Source organism: Dipodomys merriami, unplaced genomic scaffold (assembly GCF_024711535.1).
Source record: "Dipodomys merriami isolate MVZ:Mamm:240054 unplaced genomic scaffold, mDipMer1.0.p SCAF_7, whole genome shotgun sequence".
Taxonomy (NCBI): domain Eukaryota; kingdom Metazoa; phylum Chordata; class Mammalia; order Rodentia; family Heteromyidae; genus Dipodomys; species Dipodomys merriami.
In genome coordinates, this window is record NW_027206290.1 from 72,344,984 (window position 1) to 72,365,601 (window position 20,618).

Consider the following 20,618-nt stretch of genomic DNA (forward strand, 5'->3'; position numbering starts at 1 on the left):
AGAACTGATACATGAAAAAATTGAAGGCTGATGCCCAAGGCTCCTTCAGAAGTCTTCAATCCGTGATTTCATGTTCATCACCTTTTCTAGCACTGGAGGTGTGTCAGGGCTATGAACACTCACCTTTACAATGTAAACTCTGACCAGGAGCTTGATGGGTCGGTTCTGGGGGATCCCTCTGGATATCTGGGGCTCAGAGAAGGTCAATGCCTCTGACTCAGGGTAAATGAGAAAGGAGCCCTAAAGTGGAGGGAGAAAAAAAAAGGACTGAATCTCTTGGCCTGTGCTCCTGTGTTTCCCTGGCCTTCCTGAAACACACCTTGAACTTGCCCACTAGGTTTCTAGACCCCTCTTGCTCTCCATCACCATCCTGGCCTCCATGCCCTCGGTATAGGGGAAATACATTCAGCCAGTCTTCAAAGTTGTTGAACTCTTCCTCCAGGGTGCTATTGTAGATCTGAAAGGTGACAGACAGCCTCAGATACAGACCAATATCCAGAATCCCGGGACACTCCCCTCTCCCCAGCAGCCCATCACCTTCAGGGTGGCAATGGATTTTTTCTGAGATGTAAAGCCTTTGACATCAGCTTCACCCTGGTCCTGGGCCTCCCCATCCATAGAAATGAAGTTGGCCCCATCTGGGAAGAACAGGAGTGACACAGGTCAGTGGGGAAAGGGTAAAAAAAATGAATCAAGAACAAGAGCAACAACAACAACAATAAATCTCCTACCTGAATCCCCAGGATCGTCCATTTCATCCTCATCCAAGTTGGGCTAAAACCAAAGGTCAGGACAGAGATTTCATCTCTACCATCTTCCTTAGTCTACTCCTTTCCCAGCATAGAGTTCTAGCTGTGTAGTCCCTTTTTCAAAGACTTCATTCATCATCTGCCCTTGCCTTATCCAAGACAGTCATCACTGATACATGTAGTTTTGAAACTGTTAAAATTGAGATGTGTTGTGAGTATGAAATATACACCAAAGTGGCTCGTGTCTGTAACCCTAGCTACTCAGGAAGCTGAGAACTGAGGATCGTGGTTCAAAGCCAGCTCAGGCAGGAAAGTCCCTGAGACTTTTTTTTTTTTTGCCAGACCTTGGGCTTGAACTCAGGGCCTGGGCACTATCCCTGAGCTTCTTTTATTCAGGGCTAGCACTCTACCACTTGAACCAGAGTGCCCCTTCCATTTTTTTCTGTATTTGTGATACTGAGGAATTGAATCCAGGGCTTTATGCATGCAAGGCAAGCACTCTACCACTGAGCTACCTTCCCAGCCCCACCCCATGAGACTCTTATCTCCAATGAACCACCAGAAAACTGGAAGCGATGCTGTGGCTCAAAGTGGTAGAGTGCTAGCCTAGAGCAGAAAGAACCCAGGGACAGTGTCCATGCCCTGATTTCAAGCCCCAGACTGACCCCAAAAAAAATTGTAATAAGGAACTTTGAGAAACTTCAGTGCTCCAATATTTGAAGATAATGATTATTCTTCCTGCATTTCTACCCTCAGTTCCCACTCTGGGCACCCCCCTCACCTGCCTCTGGAGCTCCTGCAGCGAGGCATAGTACTTGGACCACCAGTCAAGCTCTTCTGGGTCTGGAATGTCCTCTTCCAGCTCCGGACCTTGACCTAAGAGACCTCCCAGGGCGAGTTTCTTCAGAGGAGTCTGAGGGAAAGAGGTCACAGTCTCACTAAGGCAGCACAACCCAAGCCCTGCCAGCCCTTCCTGCACAGCACAGCACCTTCAGGAGCCCTCTGGATCTCCCCGCTTCATCCAGAGCAGGATCCAAAGACTTCTTTCCTGGGAGGCAGGAAATGGAGCCATGAGGGGCTTAGGCAAGTCTCAGTCAGGCACTATGCCCCCTTGGAAGGTCCCGGAGCCATCTCTGTCAAGAGCCAGAGGGGCTGCAGGCTTGTGACACCTCAGAAGAAAGCCCCTAACCTTGAGGTCTCTTTGGCATTGCGTCCCCTGTCTCTTCCTCCTCTCCTTCCTCTTCAAGGGGATCTTCATGACCATGGAGTGTGAATCGCAGCATGTGGGGGACAATGTGGGAACCTACTAGGACTGTGCGGCCAAAAGCCCGACGCTCGATCACCAGGATGCTGAGCGGGGGCTGCAGATATGGCTGTTCCGGTAAGTCCTGAGCAAGGAGAGAGGAATGTCTCCACAGCGCTAGAAGGCAGTACGGACAGGTAGGAGAACAACACATCTAGACCGGCATTCTACACTCAGCTCTGCTGCAGCCTCAGTGACATCTCTGATATGTCATTGCCTGGGGCCTAGACTCAAATTATCGCTTCAAGGGCTGGGAAGGTGGCTCAGTGGTAGAGCGCTTGCCTTGCACGCATGAGGCCCTGGGTTCGATTCCTCAGCACCACATAAACAAAAAAAAAAATATTGCTTCAAGTCAGCACAGTGGGTCACACTTCTAATCCTAGAACAGAGATCCAGAAGATTGGGCTTTGAGGTCAGCCTGGGCAAAAACATTTGGAAGACCTTATCTCTAACAATAAAATCTGAGTGTTCACAGCTATGAACAGAAGCATAAATAAGAGGATCACAGTCCATGCTAGACAAGGACAAAACTGTGAGACACTATTTGAAAAATGACTATAGCAAAAAGGATTGAGGCTGTAACTCAAGTGGCAGAACATTTTGTTTGTTTGTTTGTTTTGTCAGTTGTGGGTCGTGAACTCTGGGCCTGGGCACTGTCCCTCAGCTCTTCAGCTGAAGGCTAGAGCTCTATCACTTGAGCCACAGCGCCACTTCCAGTTTTCTGAGTGGTTTACTGGAGATAAGAGTCTCACGGACATTCCTTCTCGGGCTGGCTTTGAACCGAGATCCTCAGATCTCAGCCTCTGAGTAGCTAGGATTACAGGAGTGAGCCACCGGTGCCCGGCTGGCAGAACATTTTTACCTCACAAGTTCAAAGCCCAAGATATAGAGTTTAAACACACTAATATATATAATTATATACATACATATGTGTATATATAATATATACATGTGTGTATATACATATATGTATACATATCTGTGTTACTGCATTTATCTTTTTATATATTTGACATAACACAAATGAGAAAGGAAAAACAGAGCTATACTGAAAAACAGTTTCTATAATTCACTGGAATTAAATTATTATTAATCAAGCTGGGCACAGATGGCTCCTGCCTGTAATCCTAGCTACTCAGAAAGCTGAGATCTGGGGATCATGGTTCAAAAACAGCATTGGAAGATGTCTGTCTGTAAGATTCTTTTTTTTGGGGGGGAGGGGTCCAGTCATGGGGCCTGAACTCTGGGCCTGGGCGCTGTCCCTCAGCTCTTCAGCTCAAGGCTAGCGCTCTACCACTTGAGCCACAGCGCCACTTCCGGCTTTTTTCTTTTTGCTTATGTGGTGCTGAGGAATCGAACACAGGGCCTCAGGCATGCAAGGCAAGCACTCTACCACTGAGCCACCTTCCCAGCCCTGTCTATAAGATTCTTATCTCCAACTAACCCTCAAAAAGCCGAAAGTGGAGCTGTGGCTCAAATGACAGAATGTCAGCCTTGAATGTAAAAGCTAAGGGACAGCACCCACACCCTGAGTTCAAATCCCAGTACTGACACAAAAACAAAAAATTAACACAAATATGAAATAGTTCTGAAACGTCTATATTCCTATTATATCTTTATTTTTTTGGCCAGTTTTAGGGCTTAAACTCAGGGCCTGAGCACTGTCCCTGAGCTTCTTTTTGTTGAAGGCTAGCATTCTACCACATGAGCCACAGCGCCACTTCTGGCTTTTTCTGTGTATGTGGGTGGTACTGAGGAATCAAACCCAGGGCTTCATGCGTGCTAGGCAAGCATTCTACCGCTAAGACACATTCCCAGCCCTCCTATTATATCGTTAGAGCAACAGCTAAGTAAAAATCATCAAAGGAATTTAAGTAGGACACTAATAAACATCTACTTAGCATCAGAGAAAGCATTGAAGGGGAACAAAGGTACACAGGACATAGAACACGAGTATCAGCAACAGCAGATGTAAACCCTAATATCACTAATAAATAAATGTGATGACTGGATTAAACACTAATTAAAGTACAGAGACCCCCCCAGCTGGAAATTGCCCCCTAAACTGCCCAACTCCTTGCTCCCAACCCCCACCTCACCACAGTCAGGTGCCGGACGAGCTCAGTGAAGTTGGGGCTTTCACGGTAGTTGGCCAGGACCTCAGAGTCCACACGTCGCCCTGCCACTTCCAGCACAACCTGAGGCTGCTCCACTTCAAACAGGTGCACACGACCGAGACCCCTCAGACCCCAGAACAGCACCTAGGTGCAGGAAGGGAGAGATTCAGAGGCCTGCAGCTGACAAATGTCAGGGATTGGGGACATTGAGCTCTTGGGGCTACCTCCACACGGAACTCCCTCAGTACTGGACGCACGCTGGGTGGCAGGGACAGGCGGCCAGAGAGGGGCTCAAGCAGGGATGTCAGATCCTGAGGCTCCACGTCACTGGGCACTGAGGGCTGCAGCAGGAAAGAGGTCAGACGTCAAAGAAGAATGAGGTGAAAGGAGGGAAAGTTGTGGTTTGGAGAAGGGACATGGGGTATTGCTGGGTAAGGACAAATGCTGAAGATCGGGCAAGGCCAGGTTGCAGGAGCTGGGTCTCAGGAAGCAGCCAGATACAGGAAGAAGGGCAGGAGTCTGAGGCTTGCAAGACAGGATGACTCCATGATGAACCCACAGCCTGGCTTCTCCGTGGATAGAAGCCTGGCAAGGTGAACCTAGGGTCTGTCCCCTTAAAGCACACCCTGTAGTCCGGATGACAAATGAAGGACTGGAGGCATGGCTCAAGTGGTAGAGAGCCTGCCTACCGAGAGCAAGGCCTTGGGTTCAAACTCCAGTACCACTAAATGAATAAAGGAGTGAATGTATGAGTGAATGAGTAAATAAATAAATAACATCTAACCTAGGTGATCCAAAGATGTGAGCTCAGGACAAGACCTACATAGCCTGCATTTAACACCTGCAGAAATGTTCCTGGACAAACCCATGCTTTCTTTTCTTTTTTGTCGGTCATGGGGCTTGAATTCGGGGTCTGGGTGCTGACCCTGAAGGCTAGCAATCTACCACATCATTAAGCCACAGCACCCGTTCTGATTTTCTGGTGCAAACCCATATTTTCTATTCCCTGAGGGGGGATGGGCTGATGTGTAACAAGATGGTCCCACCGACCATGCCAGCCAAGGCAGGCTATTCGAACCTCCAGTCCGCTACCATAGTCGAGTTCAATGAGTTCAAATGTGGCAATGAGCTCTCCGGCTGCCCGGGGTCCTTTCCTGAGGGAGAAGAACTGCAGCTCAGGGTGCTGGTATGGGTCCTCTATCAGCTTTACCCGCGGAGCAGCCAGTGCTCTGCCCAGGAACACTGGAGGACCCTGCAGGGAGCAGAGCAGCAAAGACATAAGAGGAAGACGCGCAGGAGCCGGGGGCGAGGCAGCAAGACAATCTGTAGGGTGGGGCCTGGCCACACTCACAAATTTGTTGTGGTCAAAGACATTGATGATCACTAGGGGCAGCTCCTCCTGCAACTGCTCCCGCCTGCCATCCACAATGAGCTGCTCAAACACCAAGAGTTCGTCCCACAGGGGGCTCAGTGTCTGCTCCAGGACCTTGGGGAGCACCAGCAGGTGTCAGAAACCAACTCCCCATGCACGTGCCAGGTGAGCAACTCTCACCCAGAGTGACTTGGTGTGTGTGTGTGTGTGTGTGTGTGTGTGTGTGCACGTGCATGCATGTGCCAATCCTCAGGCTTGAACTCAAGGCTTGAGCACTGTCCCTGAGCTGCTTTTTGCTGAAGGTTAATATTCTGCCACTAGAACCATGGCACCATTTCCAGGTTTTTGCTCAATCATTGGAGATAAGAGTCTCATGGACTTTCCTTCCCCAAGCTGACTTCAAATCATGATCCTCAGATCTCAGCTTCCTGAGAAGCTAGGATTACAGGTGTGAGCTACTGGGCACCCGGCTTCAATGTGAAACTTTTCTTAACTGCATGTCCTCAAGGAGCAGGAGTGGCTGAAGATGAAAAGCATCCTCAGTTTGGGGGTGAGGCTGCCCTTGGGTCTCCCTCCTATCATCTGCCATTCTCAGAGCCCAGCCTTACAATCTGCCCAACAGGATGATTCTTTTCCCTGCAATCTCTGGTTCTGTACTGGCTCCAAAGTCACAACAGACTTATCCACTCTCAGAGCCTCAGTGCCGTCCCACCTTACTTTGTCTCCCAACTCCTCCACACATCCCAGCCCCCGTCCTCACCTTGGTGGTCTGACAGTGGGTAGAGATGAGAACTCGAGCAAACGGGTCTGAGAGGCCACTGTCATCTGCGGCCAGCACACCTCGAGCCTGGTAAAGGTGAGCCCGAAGCTGGAAGTAGCTAAAATCTGGGGTGAGGGAAGGAAGGGGCCAGGCTTGCTTGAGCAGCCATTTAGGCTCCACTGACTCATGAGCTATTTGCCCACCTTGGATAAACGGTGAGACAGGTCCTACATGGGCTTGTACCCACCATCCCGGTACAGGCTGTGGGGCAGCCCAGCTGAGGGCTCAGGCAGCAGGTCTGGAGGCAGCTCGGAGGTGCAGGCCTTGGCTTGTTTGCCCAGCCCCAGCCACAGGAAGAGCTCCAGCTTGGCACAAACATCCCCAGGATTTGCTCCAGGCACCTGTGTGGGAAGCAGCGTGCTGGGACCCCAGGTGCCTCCTGGGTTTTTTTTGTTGTTGTTGTTTGTTTGTTTTGGTTGGTCATGGGGCTTGAACTCTGGGCTTGGGCACTGTCCCTGAGCTCTTCAGCTCAAGGCAAGCACTCTACCGCTTGAGCTACAGAACCAGTTTTCTAGTGGCTTACTGGAGTTAAGAGTCTCACAGACTTTCCTGCCCGGGCTGGCTTGGAACCGTGATCCTCAGATCTCAGCCTCCTGAGTAGCTAGGATTACAGGCGTGAGCCACCGGTGCCTGGCTGTTGTTTGTTTGTTTGTTTGTTTGGCCAGTCCTGGGGCTTGAATTCAGGGTCTCCGGCACTGTCCCTGGGCTTCTTTATGCTCAAAGCTAGCACTTTACTATTGAGCCACAGCACCACTTCCGGCTTTTTCTGTTTCTTAGTACTGAGGAATTGAACCCAGGGCTTCATACATGCTAAGCAAGCATTCTACCACTAAACCACATTCCTAGTCCAGGCCTGCTTCGCCCCCCCCCCCCAAGGATGGCACTCTACCGCTTGAGTCACAGTTCTACTTCTAGCTTTTTCTTTTTTCTGGTTAATTGTAGACAAAAGTCTTTCAGATTCGTCTGCCGAGACTAGCTTTAAACTGCAATCCTCAGATCTCAGCCTCCTGAATAGCTAGAATTACAGGTGTGAGCCACCTCATGTGGCTGCTGCCTTCCCTTCTATCTTCACCACACATGCATTCTCTGTCCTCTTTCCAGAGGGACAGTTTCTCAGCACTAGAGATGACACTTCATTTAGATGTATGTTGCATAGGCTGGGAAGGTGGCTCCGTGGTAGAATGCTTACCTCACATGCATGAGGCCCTGGGTTCAATTCCTCGGCACCACATAAACGGAAAAAGCCAGAAGTGGCACTGTGACTCGAGTGCTAACCTTGAGCTGAAGAGCCGAGGGACAGCGCCCAGGCCCAGAGTTCAAGCCCCATGACCAACAACAACAACAACAAAAAGAAGTATGTTGCTTGCACCCCATTTATACTTGTTAGATGCTAAGTAATCACTGTCTCTTTTCTGTTACCCTGCCTGTGTGACAGAGCCTTGTCAGCCTAAGGCCAGTGCAGGCCCAGGGCTCACAGCTTTGCTGGCATTTCCAAATGGTTCTAGGCAAAGCCACATTCATCTTTTGCTTTTAGGGCAGTTGAAAAGAATCTGGAAACTCCTGATTGGGAATCCCAGGACTCTACCCCTCGTGCCCCACTGCCTCATGCGTGCCCCGCTGTTCCCAGCACCCCCACACCGGGCCCCCTCACTGTGAGCAGCAGACTCTGGATCTTCCCACAGTCTCGACCTCGCTCTTCCTCAACCACAGAAAACAGCACGTTCTGGGCAGGGATCCGAGCAAAGGCCACACGGCGCTGTCCACTGAGCATCCAGACCAGCACGTCGGGCAGAGGTGGCTGAGGCTGTGGGTAGAGAACAGGATCTGAGTTCAAGACCTACAACTGCGAGAGGGAGAGGGAGAGGGAGAGGGAGAGGGAGAGGGAGAGGGAGAGGGAGAGAGACAGAGACAGAGACAGAGACAGAGACAGAGACAGAGACAGAGAACTTTATTGGTCATGAATGAGGCAGCTTGCCATATATAAATCCCAAAGACTCTGGTCACAGAACAAGTCTTTCTCCAGCTTCTCCTACAGACCTGAGGTTTTCAAAAGACTGGGTGCAAGGAAAGAGATTCTCCTTCTGGGTTCTTGAAGGGCAAAGTAATACCCTTAGCAGGAAGCAGAAAAGTATGTGAGCTCAAAGAAATCCACCAGTGAGTGGCTCTATGGGGTTTCAGCTTCTGAAGACTGAAAGAAATTACCCCCACCTGGCTTCCAGCTAGCTAATGCTGAGACACAGCTGGAGTGTCCACAGAAAGGCCTAAAAGCATTCTGCCTTTCAAATGTTCAGGATAAGTCTCCTCCCAGACTAGCAAAAAAAAAAAAAAAATTAGTAAAAAAGGTCATGGAAAGGGAAAGCAAGACTAAAGATCTCCAAAGGCCAGGCGCTGGTGGCTCACGCCTGTAATCCTGGCTACTCAGGAGGCTGAGACCTGAGGATCTCAGTTCTAAGCCAGCCCAGGCAGGAACATCGTGAGACTCTTATCCCCAATTAACCACTAGAAAACCAGAAGTAGCACTGTGACTCAAGTAATAGAGCACTTGCCTTGAGCTGAAGAGCTCAGAGACAATGCCCAAGCCCAGAGTTCAAGCCTCATGACCAAACAAACAAACAAACAAACAAAAAATCTCCAAATGGAGCTGGGAAAGTGGCACAGTGGTAGAGTGCTTGCCTTGTATGCATGAGGCCCTGGGTTCAATTCCTCAGTACCACATATGCAGAAAAAGCCAGAAGTAGAGCTGTGGCTCAAGTTTAGAATGTTAGCTTTGAGCTGAAGAGCTGAGGGACAGCACCTAGGCTCAGAGTTCAAGCCTCATGACTAACAAAAATAAAAATAAAAAAAAATTGTAACAATGAGAAGTACAAAATGTCATGTCAAAACCAGCTTTACGAGCCGGGCGCTGGTGGCTCACGCCTGTAATCCTAGCTACTCAGGAGGCTGAGATCTGAGGATCGCGGTTCAAAGCCAGCCCGGGCAGGAGAGACCGTGAGACTCCTATCTCCAATAAACCACCAGAAAACCGGAAGTGGCACTGTAGCTCAAGTGGTAGAGCGCTCGCCTTGAGCTGAAGAGCTGAAGGACAGAGCCCAGGCCCAGAGTTCAAGCCCCACGACCGACCAAAAAAAAAAAAACAAAAAAAAACCCAGCTTTACAATGTTGGTGTGTGGGGGGGAGGGGGGTATGATTGGGTGGGGGGGAGGGGGGAGGCTGGGAAGGGAGGTGAAGGGTAAACAAAGGAGGAGGCTGCAATGCTTGGTAAGAAATGTATGCATTATCCTGCCCATGTAATTGTAACCCCTCTGTACAGTATGTTCTCAAATAAAATAAAATTTAAAATTAAAAAAAAAAAAAGATCTCCAAAGATGCAGAGAGAATATAGGACATAGAATGAAAGAGAAATAAAAGTGGGAAGACATTACCTCCTGAGCCAGAAAGTGCAGTTTTGCCAAGAGTTTCTTGGCCAGTGCCATCTTCTTTTGCATATTCCCCTGTCCCAGACCCCGCAGAAGCCTCAGTCCTTGCTTTGCCAACAGGTTCTGGAAGGGCAAGAAGAGAGCATGAGTGGAGAGTCCCAGCTAGTTGCCCTTCTTCCCCTCTTCCATCTATACCAGGCTGTGCATTAACAGTTTCCCTCGACATCGATCCAGGGCATTGGGTCGGGTCATCGTTCTGTGTTTAGCATCCCGACAAAATTGTCTGCAGGAATCAATCAAAGGAGAGAACAGGAGAACATCTTGGAATGTCTAATCTCCAATAATTTCCATTAAACTTCTTTTCCATTAAACATCTCTTTTTCATTCTTCTGTAAAAAAGCTGCGCAAATGAGCCAGACACTTGTGGCTCATGCCTGTAATCCTAGCTATTCAGGAGGTTGAGATCTGAGGATTGAAGTTTGAAACCAGTCCAGGCCGGAATGCCTGTGAGACACTTATCTCCAATTAACTAGCAAAAAGACAGAAATAGAGCTGTGGATCAGGTTGTAGAGAGCTAACTTTAGCACAAATGCCCAGGGACAGTGCCAGGGCCTGAGTTCAAGTCCCAAGACAGGCACCCCACCCCTCCCCAACCCCCCCAAAAAAGCTTGAGCAAATAAAGCTGAAAGTCATATTTGGGTCAAAATAGCCACTGTGAGTCCTGGAGCTTTGGGGAACTGGGGAGATAGAGGACATAACTAAGACAACTATTGGGGCTGGGTCTCAGCTCACCTGCTCCCAGCCACCAGCTCTTCCAGAGCCTGTTTGAGCCGGTCACAGGCACCCAGCCCAGACCTTCGTTGTATCTTCTCAACTTCCTGTAGCCCCTGGTCCTGTAGGCAGGGGAAGAGAGGGTTGGAGTCTTTAAGTCCCTGATCCTCACCTTCCCACCCTTCTCCCCTAAAGCTCCATTCCTCACCTCTTAGTCTACCCTTGTTTGGTTTCATCAATTCTGCCTCAATTGTTTTAGGCGTCTATTGATTCCACCCCGGGGGGCCCAGCCATCAGTAGCCATACCAACCTTCTTCATCCAGCCCCTTCCTGGATCCTACAGTTCTGAATTTCTGTCCTCCGACAATTTGAGGAACAGAAGCTATGCTTTTTGCCTCCTGCTCCCCTCTGGCCTTGCTAGCTCCCTCCTGCCCCCCCCCCATTAACAGCTCTGGAGATCCCTCAAAGGCCAAAGTTTCCTGGGGTCTTGTGACCAGCCTTTCCCTACAGCCACCCACCCTGTCCTCACCAGCCTCTCTGCCACTTTGCACACGCAGTTGCTGCTCTGCAGGCGCCACGTGTAATCCTCCCAGCGGCTCCACACCTGCACACAGGGCTTGCGGTGACGCAGCGGCAAGCAGAGGTAGGACCTGGGCCAGACAGAGAAATGGAGGTTTCCCAGTGTCTTGAATGCCCGAAGAACCTCCCAATATCCTCCTTCCAGCTACCACGAGTACTCACCCACTACCATCCACTAGCTCAGGGCGCTCAGCAGGGGTCCCCAGCGCCTTCTCTACTTCCAACTCAGCCCCCATGTTGTCAGACTCTAGGAGAGGCTGTACTTCCGCCACTGTGCCCTCAGCTTTCTCCCCATCCCTGGAACCTCGGCCCAGCTGCTCTTCTCGGCGGCCTGCACAGCCTGCCCCAGAGCAATAAAGATTAGAAGGCAACAGACTGAGAGTCAGACACTTCTCTCAACAGAAGTCAGAATTTACCCTTACTGAAGGCCAATAGCCCCTTCCAGGGACCTCACGTCTGAAATAAGAGTGGCTACCTTCAAACCCGTGACCCTGTGGGATTCAGTTAGGTCACACACCAATGGAAATCTCAAAGCTGATGGGCTGCAGGCCTACAGCAGGGTCAATCATAGTGGCCTCGAAGAGCACTCCAAAAAGCAGGAAGTCTTCACAAGACGCCAAGGCATTCTGGGGAAGGGAGTCAGGTTGGAGTCAGTCCCCGGCTTCCAAAGGAACAGCTTGGACTATACTTGACCACAATGCCCATAGGGAAAAAAAAATCACAACTAGACACAGACATCCTGTGGTATCCATTCTCTCTCTCTCTCTCTCTCTCTCTCTCTCTCTCTCTCTCTCTCTCTCTCTCTCTCTCTCTCTCTCTCTCAGCTCTAACACTTTGGCTCTGAAGACTGAATCTCTCTAGCTCACCTATGATCGGTCAGACATGTGTACAATCTCTCACACACATATGTACCTACATGACACTCTTCACCCAAGTCATCAAAATTGAGAACCAGCCTGTCATCCTAGCTACTCAGAGGGCTGAGATCTGAAGACTGAAGTTCAAAGCCAGCCCAGGCTGGGAAAGTCCATGAAGTTCTTATCTCCAATAAACTACCAAAAAAGCTGGAAGTGGAGCTATGGCTCAAGTGGTAGACCACCAGCGTTGAGCATAAAAGCTCAGGAACAGTTCCTAGGCCTGGAGTTCAAGCCCCAGGATGGGCACACGCACACACACACATATTATTATTATTATTATTATTATTATTATTATTATTATTATTATTATTATTATTATTATTATTTGAGAACTATTCCCCAGTGTTGTTTAGTGTCTGAGAATGGATTACACCCTCAGAGCTGAGTGACTCCAGCCAGCCCTACCTCCGGCAGGGGCAGCAACTCCTCCACCTCCACCTCCATCGCGCTGGGAACCTCAGGCCCATCCGCACTGGAGCTGGTGTTCATAGGCTGTGGAACTCCAGCTGAGGTCTGGCCTCCTCGCTTGGCTTTCTTCTGCTTCTTCTTCTTTCCCGTAAGCCGAGACAATCTGGACCCCTGGGGGGTCTTGGGAGCCTCAGGTTCAGCTCTCCCTTCCAATACCTCCATGGACACAGCCACGAGAAGTCGGCCACGGAACCAAACGCCTTGGCCATGGCCTTCATTGAGCCTTTGAAGATTATCCCGGAACCCCCTGCTGGGGAGCGAGCCATAGAGGGGCACCCAAGCTGGGCCAAAGGTGGGGTTGAACCCCGCTGTGCAGAACAAGAACAAGGTTTTGGGGGTAAGTTGAGGGTAGGTGGCTCCTAGATTAATCTGTGCTCCACATCCTTTTCGCCTCCAAGTTTTGGAGGGTCGGCTGGGGGCCACCACCTGAGACACCTCTAAGCAAGCTCAGCTCCTCAAAGCTCTGCTGATTGGTGGAGGCTAGCCCTGAGGGCGGAGCTACGCGTGGCGGGTAAATTCCGGGAGAGGGGTGCGGGCGAGGGGGCTGGCAGGGGTGCAGATCTGCGGAAGGGAAAGGCTGGAGCTGATCTTGGGGGCGGGGCGGGGTTAGGTGCGGACGGGGCACGCTGGGAGCCGTTCAGTTTTATTGGGCGGGCCCGCATTTGAACGCAGAGCCTCGCGCCTCCTGTCCCCGGAGCAGTTCGTTTTGTGGAGAGGACTCCCCTTAAAATCGACCTGGAGCCGGGCGCCTGTCATCCTAGCTACTCAGGAGGCTGAGATCTGAGGATCGCGGTTCAAAGCCAGCCCGGGCAGGAAAGTCCCTGAGACTTTTATCTCCAAATAAACCACCAGAAAACCGGAAGTGGCTCTGTGTGGTTCCAGCGGTAGAGCGCTCGCCTTGAGCTGCAGAGCGCAGGGACAGCGCCAGGCCCAGAGTTCAAGACCGACGCCCCCACCAAAAAAAATCCACCTGGGTCCCCATAACGGGGTTTGGCTTGAGGGCTCAGAGGGGCGGGAGCGATTGAGGCAGGCCGGGGGACTGGGTGTCGGGGAAGGACGGCCCGGGCAGACGAGCAGGCGCTCACCCGCGCGGCCGGCGTTGGAGATCTGCCTGAGGTCCAGCACGTGCGTGGCGAGCCCCGCGTCCTCCAGGGGCGCGTCGTCCCGCAGCTGCAGCCGAATGCCGCGCGTGAGCGGCGGGAAGAGCTCCACGAAGCTCAGCTGCTCGTTCCACTCGGGCGCCGCGGTCTCGGCGCGCACGGAGGTCTCACCCTGAAGGCGGACACGGACGGAGGGGGGTGGTCAAGGGATGAGGGCCCAGCCACGGAGAAAGGGGACCCGGGAGCCACTGACCTGCTGCCCCAGGAAGGACACCCGCACGTAGGGGTCCAGGAGGACGTGCTGGTCGTACAGGGCCCGCGCCAGACCGCGCAGCAGGCCCGGGCGCAGCGCGGGGAGCCCCTCCGCACGGTACACGCGCACGCGCAGCCGCGCCCACGGCCTCTCGGCCCGCACCCCGCGCGGCAAGAGCAGGTTCCTGGAGAAGCACCGGTAAGATGGGGTCTCAGCGACACCCCCCTCCCCGGTCACACCCCATCTCATCCTCCCTGCCCAGGTCGCCCCAGCTCACTTCTCTATGTCTGCACCCCCGGGGCCGGGGGGGGGCAGTGGAGGGGGCAGGTCCCCGCGCGTCCTCACCGACACAGTGACCTTGACGAAGCCCTTGGTCCCGGCGCGGGTGTCCCGGGGGTCATGCAGAGGGGCCCACTTTTGGTAGAAGTGGCCATCTAAGGGGCAGAGGGACAGGCTGGGGCCAGGAGACACGTGGGAGATTCACCCAGCAGCCACCTAAGGCCGGGTTCCTGGTTGGCCCTGGCCAGGAAGAGCAGGAGTGCAGGAAGGGTCAGCCTCCAGGAGGGATAAAAGTGTTTCAGAAGGCCAGCCCCGGTGGCTCACGCCAGTAATCCTAGCTACTCAGGAGGCTAATATCTGAGGATGATGGTTCGAAACCAGCCGAGTCAGGTAAGTCCATGAGACTCTTATCTCCAATAAACCACCAGAAAACTGGGAAGTGGTGCTGTGGCTTAAGTGGTAGAGCGCACTGGCCTTGAGCTGAAGAGCTGAGAGACAGCACCCAGGCCCAGAGTTCAAGCCCCATGACCAATAAAAAAAGTGTCTCAGAAGTTACTCGTGGTGGAGTCTGTCACCAGTGTCCTTATTGGTGCAGCTGTGTCTCAGTAAGGGGAGGGTTCAGTACCTGGCTGGTCAAAGACCATGCCAAGGTCCATCCTGAAGGTGCCTATCCGAGTGGCCATAAACGGAAGGGTCTGCGAATGGAAAGCCTGGGGAAGGCGGTTGGTGTTAGTTATGGAGTTTGCCAATCCTCCCACCTTTTCTTTTTTTCCCTAAGGGAAATTGCCTTCCCACCCCCCTCTTTACCGTGATCTCCAGCAGCAAGTCTTGGAGGTGAAGCTTGGTCTCATGAAATTCGAACAAGAAGTACTGGGTTGAAGTAGGGGGAGAGGTTAGATGTCTCCTGTGAGTTTGCGCCAGCCTCCCACCATGCCTCTTGCAACCATTTGCTGGATTAGTCCCCCACCCCATCCTCAACCACAGGCCCCACACCCCTGCAATACTGCATCCAGGTTAGGACCCCTCTGGGGACTACTTGCATCTGGGTTGCTCCCTTTGTCTCAGATCCACTCTCCTCCTTGGTGGAACCCACCTCATTGTAAAAGGGGCAGTTAGTGCCACGCTGTGTGGCAGTCATTCTTCTCTGTTCCCCAACGCGTACAGCCACATAAGGGTTAATGTTGACTCCCACCAGCTTCTGAGCCTCAAGCACAGTGACCCCCACCTGAGGGGTGAAGAAAAGGAGAAAGGAAGCTAGATCTTCAAGGATAGGGGGAGGAAGGAGTTTGTACTCAGAGCGTGAACTCTAAGGGAGAGAACCTGGAAGGAGAAAAGTACCTGGAAGTCCTGGGTTCTGGACACCTGGAAAGGATCCCCACGGGCCAGGTTCCTGGTTCGGCTGTGGAGAGGCTTAGGGTCAACTCTGTTTTTCCACTCCCCACCAACACACACACACACACACACACACACACACACACACACACACACACACACACACACACACACGCATGCACACACGCACGCACTTGCTTGGTGATGGGAAAGAGATCTCCTCTGAACTTTCGGATTCTGAATCCTTCTGGGCTTGTCTTGCCTTGCTTCTATCTCAAGTCTACACGCAGAATTTGACTCATTCCTGAAGCCCTGAAACCATTCATTTGCTCAAAATATTTATTGAGCATCTGTTATGTGCCAACACTTTTCTGAGCACTGAAACACTTCAGTGAAGAGGCAAAACTCATCCACATCTAATTTTCATCAACTATGTATGTGTGCCATGTCACTGACTTGAAATGTGATTCTGTATCTGCCTATGAACGAGTGATTCTTGTCCTAGGCTGTCCATTCTCCTCCCATTCCTGTGAAGGGTGGGAGCCCACGTGCATGACCCATGAGACGGACTCACTGGCTGTGTGGAGAAGTAGGTACTTCTGGGTGCAAGTTACCTCCTGAGGGGGCTGAACACCACTCCAGAAAGCTCCACATCTGGTTCATCCTCCAACTCCAGCTCCAGCTCCAGTTCGTTCTCCTCATCATCCTGTGTGCCTAGGCTTCGAGCGAGCCTGCGGCCCAGAGCTACTGCCCGTTGCTCTAGCCGAGCCTCCTCTGGCCTAACAGGAAAGGATCTCAAAGGACATACTTAGGAACTGTCACCCATCCCTGAACATCACTGGACCTCACTGATCCTAGGACTGATGTTTGACCCCCTAAACTGATCTCAGGACAGAGTCTTAACCTGTTACCCCTCTAATTCCAGAATTGACATCTAATTCTAGGACTAGCTTTCTGACCCTGTTCATTTGGTCCTAATTCTACACCCTTAGCTAACCTTGGTGGCACTAGCCCCTAACCCCAAGACTGACCCTGGTGACTTTATGTCATCCCAGTACTTACTCTAGCTCCTGGAAGCCCACATTGGGGATGATCAACTCTGAGCTAGGAGAAGGGGAAATGGAAGGAGTGAGAAGGCCAAGCCTGGCTATAAAGCTGCAGCCCAACTATATTCAGTCTGAGGGTCCAGGGATCCATCAGACCCAGTATGGTACTGGATGCTACGGCTCTTCCCATGATCCATCTACACTGGCATTGATAGGCCTTGCCCAGGTTGCTAGAAGGATTACCTGTCCCTGAGGGGCGTCCCAAAGTCCTCCTCTGCCCACGCTCCAGCAGCACCCTCTGGGGGCTGATACTTCAGGTCAAGCTCCACCTGGATCTGAAACCAGATACAGTGTCCTCTAGTGCCCCTCAAATTGTTTTGGGGGCAAGAGAGGCCCAAGGATGATGCCTTTTACTCCATCTGTAAACAGACACCTTTCTGGCCGGCATCTGGAGTGGGCTGTGCTTGCCCTCTGATCATTAATAATATCAACTATGTTCTTTTTTTTTTTTAATTGTCGGTCGTTGGGCTTGAACCTGAGCACTGTCCTTCAGCTCTTCAGCCCAAGGCTAGCGCTCTACCACTTAAGCCACAGCTCCACTTCTGATTTTCTGAGTGTTTTATTGGAGATAAGAGTCTCACAGAGTTTCTTACTCAGGCTGGCTTTGAACCACAGTCCTCAGATCTCAGCCTCCTGAGTGGCTAGGATTACAGGCATGAGCCACCCGCGCCTAGCTTCAATTTTTTTTTCCAAATTTTTAAAAATTAATTTATTATCTTTCAATAGTTGTACAAAGGAATTGCCATTAAACAAAGCAGTTTATGAATACAATACATCTTTCGGCATTCTCAATCTTCTAAACACCTTAATGCACAAGATAACCTTGTGGGATGAACCACAACTCCGAGGTTCCCTCCGTGTTATTGAAAGACACTATGGCCTTCACTTTTCCGTATGGTCGACTTCCTGCCAGCCTTTCCAGCTCCATCTCGTTCTGGGTTTCTGCTCCTGTTCTCTACCCCAGCTACGCTCCTTCTGGGTGTTGGGATTTTAGTGTATTCAGGTTCCTCTGTTTGGAACTCTGTCCTCTCTCACTTAAAACTATAATGCTTCCATTCAAAATTCAAGCACTACTTCCTTAGAGACCCAGTCCCCAAATGGTTCAGGTGCCACAGTAAACCAGCTCTTTGGAAGTACCCACTCGTTTTTTGTTTGTTTGCTTTATGCCACTCCTGGGGCTTGAACACTGTTTCTGAGATTTTATGTTCAAGGCTAGCGTTCTAGCACTTGAGCACAACTCCACATCCACATTTTTGTTCTTAATTGTAGATAAGAGTCTTGTGGACTTCCCTGCCTGATCCTCCAACCTGAGATCCTCAAATCCCAGCCTACTGAGTAGCTAGGATTACAGGTGTGAGCCACCAGCACCTGGTTGAACCTGGTTTTTATAATCACTGAATCCCCATCGTTCAACATCACAGTTATATAATACTAAGAGCCTAACCAGGGACTGAATAAAAGACTCAACACTTTAAAAAAAAAACAATTCAACACTTGCTATGACTGCATATTGTGTAACTGAAGAAACAACTTAGAATGCTAAATAACTTGTCTATGTTCTGACAAGTCATAGATGTGAAACCAGGTCTACTTCTTTGGGCCATATAATCTTCCACGAAATACCAAGAAAATCCAGCCAGGTCCATCTGTGTCTCCCACAAGAAGTGAGTTTATGCCGGGCGCTGGTGGCTCACGCCTGTAATCCTAGCTACTCAGGAGGCTGAGATCTGAGGATCACGGTTCAAAGCCAGCCCAGGCAGGAAAGACTGTGAAACTCCTATCTCCAATAAACCACCAGAAAACCGGAAGTGGCGCTGGAGCTCAAGTGGTAGAGCACTCGCCTGGAGCTGAAGAGCTGAAGGACAGTGCCCAGGCCCAGAGTTCAAGCCCCACAACCGACAAAAAAAAAAAAGAAGTGAGTTTATGCCAGAGTAGGGGTGTGATGGGGAACGCTGGATCTCCTAAACTGCCACACCCTTAGGCCTCAGAGGCAAATCGGGTTCTGGCACATATATTACTCGAGCAGGCTTGCCACCAAAGAAGCCCTAGAATGGGGGATGGTTGTTACCACTTTGGGTCTTGAATTTTCCCTGGGGTTAAATGGCTGGCACACTCACCGGGGATACTCTCAGTTTCTCATCCACCAGGGCCTCCCGAAGCACTAATCGCCCAGCACTCTGTAGCTGCTGCAGGGAGATCACCAGGGTCCCCAGAGGCCTGGGGAAATGACATGGAGCAGAAGATTAATTGATCTAGAGCAATGATACAAAGCCACCCCCAGATTACCTAGGCCTATTTACCTGGGGCTGAACACATGGCTGCAGTTGATCACCTGTACAGACAGACTCTCCCCAGCCAATGGAGCCCCATAGTGGGGCCAGCGGAACAACTGGAGATAGAACAAAGCTTGTGATACCCGATGCTGGGCTGACTCCCCCCCCCCCCCAAGGCAGAACCTCTTCCCGATCCTGAAATAGAAACCAGCCCTCCAAACACGAGCTAACGCTGGGACTAATATCCTAACGCTGATATCACTGGGTGCTAGTGGTTCATGCCTGTAATTCTAGCCAGTCATGAGGCTGAGATCTGAGGATTATGGTTTGAAGTCAGCCTGGGCAGAAAAGTCTGTGAGACTTTTATCTCCAATAAACTACAAAAAAAAAAAAGCACCAGAAATCTAGCTGTGGCTCAAGTGGTAAAACACTAGCTCTGAGCAAAAGAAGCTCAGAAAGAGTAACTAGGCTCTGAGTTCAAGCTCCAGGACCAGCAATATACTGTACATACACAGCTAAAGTGAATATCTTTCTATTCAAGGGACTGATATGTCCCCCAATGGATCTGATCTCTCAAACCTGAGACTCACCCCACTTCTGGAGACCACTCCTTCCCAAACCCAGGAAGGATCCCATGGAAGGGTCCCAGGATGGGCCTGGAAAGATCCATCTTTTTCCATCCAGGGACCAGTGGTACTGACCTGGCCGATGTCTGCTTCTTGACCACAGTGAATTTTTCTTGTTTTCTGGGTAAAGCCTGCTCAGAACTGAAATGGGTCATTCATCTGTCCCTACACACACACACATACACAAATATCTCCTCCCACTGCTGGCCCACTTGTCCAGTTCCCCTTGATTCACACTTAATTTTAAAAGTAAAAGAGGGAGAGAAAGAGGGCCTTAGAGGAATGGAGCGCTCAGGTGGGGGAGAATGAAGACTAGCTGGGCCAACAACAAGGATTTGGTTAGAGGTCTAGCCACAGAACCCAGAGCGCCCCAGTGTAAAACATCTTTAGAGTACTCTTATCACCAACCTTACCTCGGAAGCTGAGCTTCACTTGTCGGTCGTGGGTGCCGGGCAGCCCTGTTAATCTCTTCACACATACAGTCAGAGCCATGGTCTCAGAGCCACTGGCTCTCCTTCTGCCCGCTTGCCCTCCTACCCACCTGAGTTGTGACTCACTGGGCTCACCCAGCAGGTTCCACAATCCCTGCCCTCTAGTCAAATACACAGGTGGTAAGCCTGGGGTCATGGGTGGAGAGGGAGAGAGGACAGGGAGAATAAGGTCCCTGAGGCCAGCGCGGTGCTTCCTGCCTGCAGCAGCTATAAGCTGGAAGATGCTTTGATCAGGGAGCTAGGATATTGTTTCCTACTCACCTCTGTGTTCTCTGCTTAGGTCAGGATGGAACATATGGTAAGACCCTGAAAACACTGGCCAAAGTACAATATGGTCATACATGCCTGTACTCCCAGCACTTGAGGCTGAAGCAGGAAGATATCCGATTCAAGACCAATTTGGGTTGCATAGGGAGATCCTATCTCAAAACAAACAAACAACAATAACAATAAAACAAAACAAAACAAAAACCCTGGGTAGGAAAATGGATGGATTAACAAATGAATCCCCTAGGCCCTGTGTTAGTGTTAGTGTTCAGGCATTCAGTACAACTACTGAGTTAACAGGTAGTTGAATGTAGCCCTAGCTTGCACATATGATAGTTTTTTTTTCTTGGCTTCTTAACACATGAACCAAAGGTACTTA

General features: G+C 50.8%; 1 protein-coding gene across 1 annotated transcript in view; it reads right to left on the bottom strand.

Moving 5' to 3' along the window:
- Positions 1-19,973, bottom strand: part of LOC138817341 (fer-1-like protein 4) — a 28,201-nt gene extending 8,228 nt beyond the window's left edge. Inside the window, exons 1-35 of the mRNA XM_070007831.1 lie at positions 19,895-19,973; positions 19,557-19,612; positions 18,883-18,971; positions 18,700-18,799; positions 16,766-16,857; positions 16,539-16,580; positions 16,091-16,255; positions 15,483-15,543; positions 15,238-15,369; positions 14,952-15,014; positions 14,770-14,854; positions 14,143-14,299; positions 13,866-14,049; positions 13,598-13,784; positions 12,450-12,820; positions 11,645-11,753; positions 11,290-11,467; positions 11,078-11,198; positions 10,570-10,670; positions 9,973-10,060; positions 9,784-9,900; positions 8,013-8,165; positions 6,549-6,702; positions 6,302-6,426; positions 5,521-5,655; positions 5,248-5,421; positions 4,394-4,510; positions 4,152-4,313; positions 1,939-2,137; positions 1,739-1,797; positions 1,531-1,662; positions 732-774; positions 538-638; positions 320-457; positions 124-240 (exon numbers count right to left, since the gene is read on the bottom strand). Coding sequence (XP_069863932.1) covers positions 124-240; positions 320-457; positions 538-638; positions 732-774; positions 1,531-1,662; positions 1,739-1,797; positions 1,939-2,137; positions 4,152-4,313; positions 4,394-4,510; positions 5,248-5,421; positions 5,521-5,655; positions 6,302-6,426; positions 6,549-6,702; positions 8,013-8,165; positions 9,784-9,900; positions 9,973-10,060; positions 10,570-10,670; positions 11,078-11,198; positions 11,290-11,467; positions 11,645-11,753; positions 12,450-12,820; positions 13,598-13,784; positions 13,866-14,049; positions 14,143-14,299; positions 14,770-14,854; positions 14,952-15,014; positions 15,238-15,369; positions 15,483-15,543; positions 16,091-16,255; positions 16,539-16,580; positions 16,766-16,857; positions 18,700-18,799; positions 18,883-18,971; positions 19,557-19,612; positions 19,895-19,973 — 4,386 coding nt within the window. The remainder of the gene's footprint in view (positions 1-123; positions 241-319; positions 458-537; positions 639-731; positions 775-1,530; positions 1,663-1,738; positions 1,798-1,938; positions 2,138-4,151; positions 4,314-4,393; positions 4,511-5,247; positions 5,422-5,520; positions 5,656-6,301; positions 6,427-6,548; positions 6,703-8,012; positions 8,166-9,783; positions 9,901-9,972; positions 10,061-10,569; positions 10,671-11,077; positions 11,199-11,289; positions 11,468-11,644; positions 11,754-12,449; positions 12,821-13,597; positions 13,785-13,865; positions 14,050-14,142; positions 14,300-14,769; positions 14,855-14,951; positions 15,015-15,237; positions 15,370-15,482; positions 15,544-16,090; positions 16,256-16,538; positions 16,581-16,765; positions 16,858-18,699; positions 18,800-18,882; positions 18,972-19,556; positions 19,613-19,894) is intronic.
- Positions 19,974-20,618: the final 645 nt, after the last annotated feature.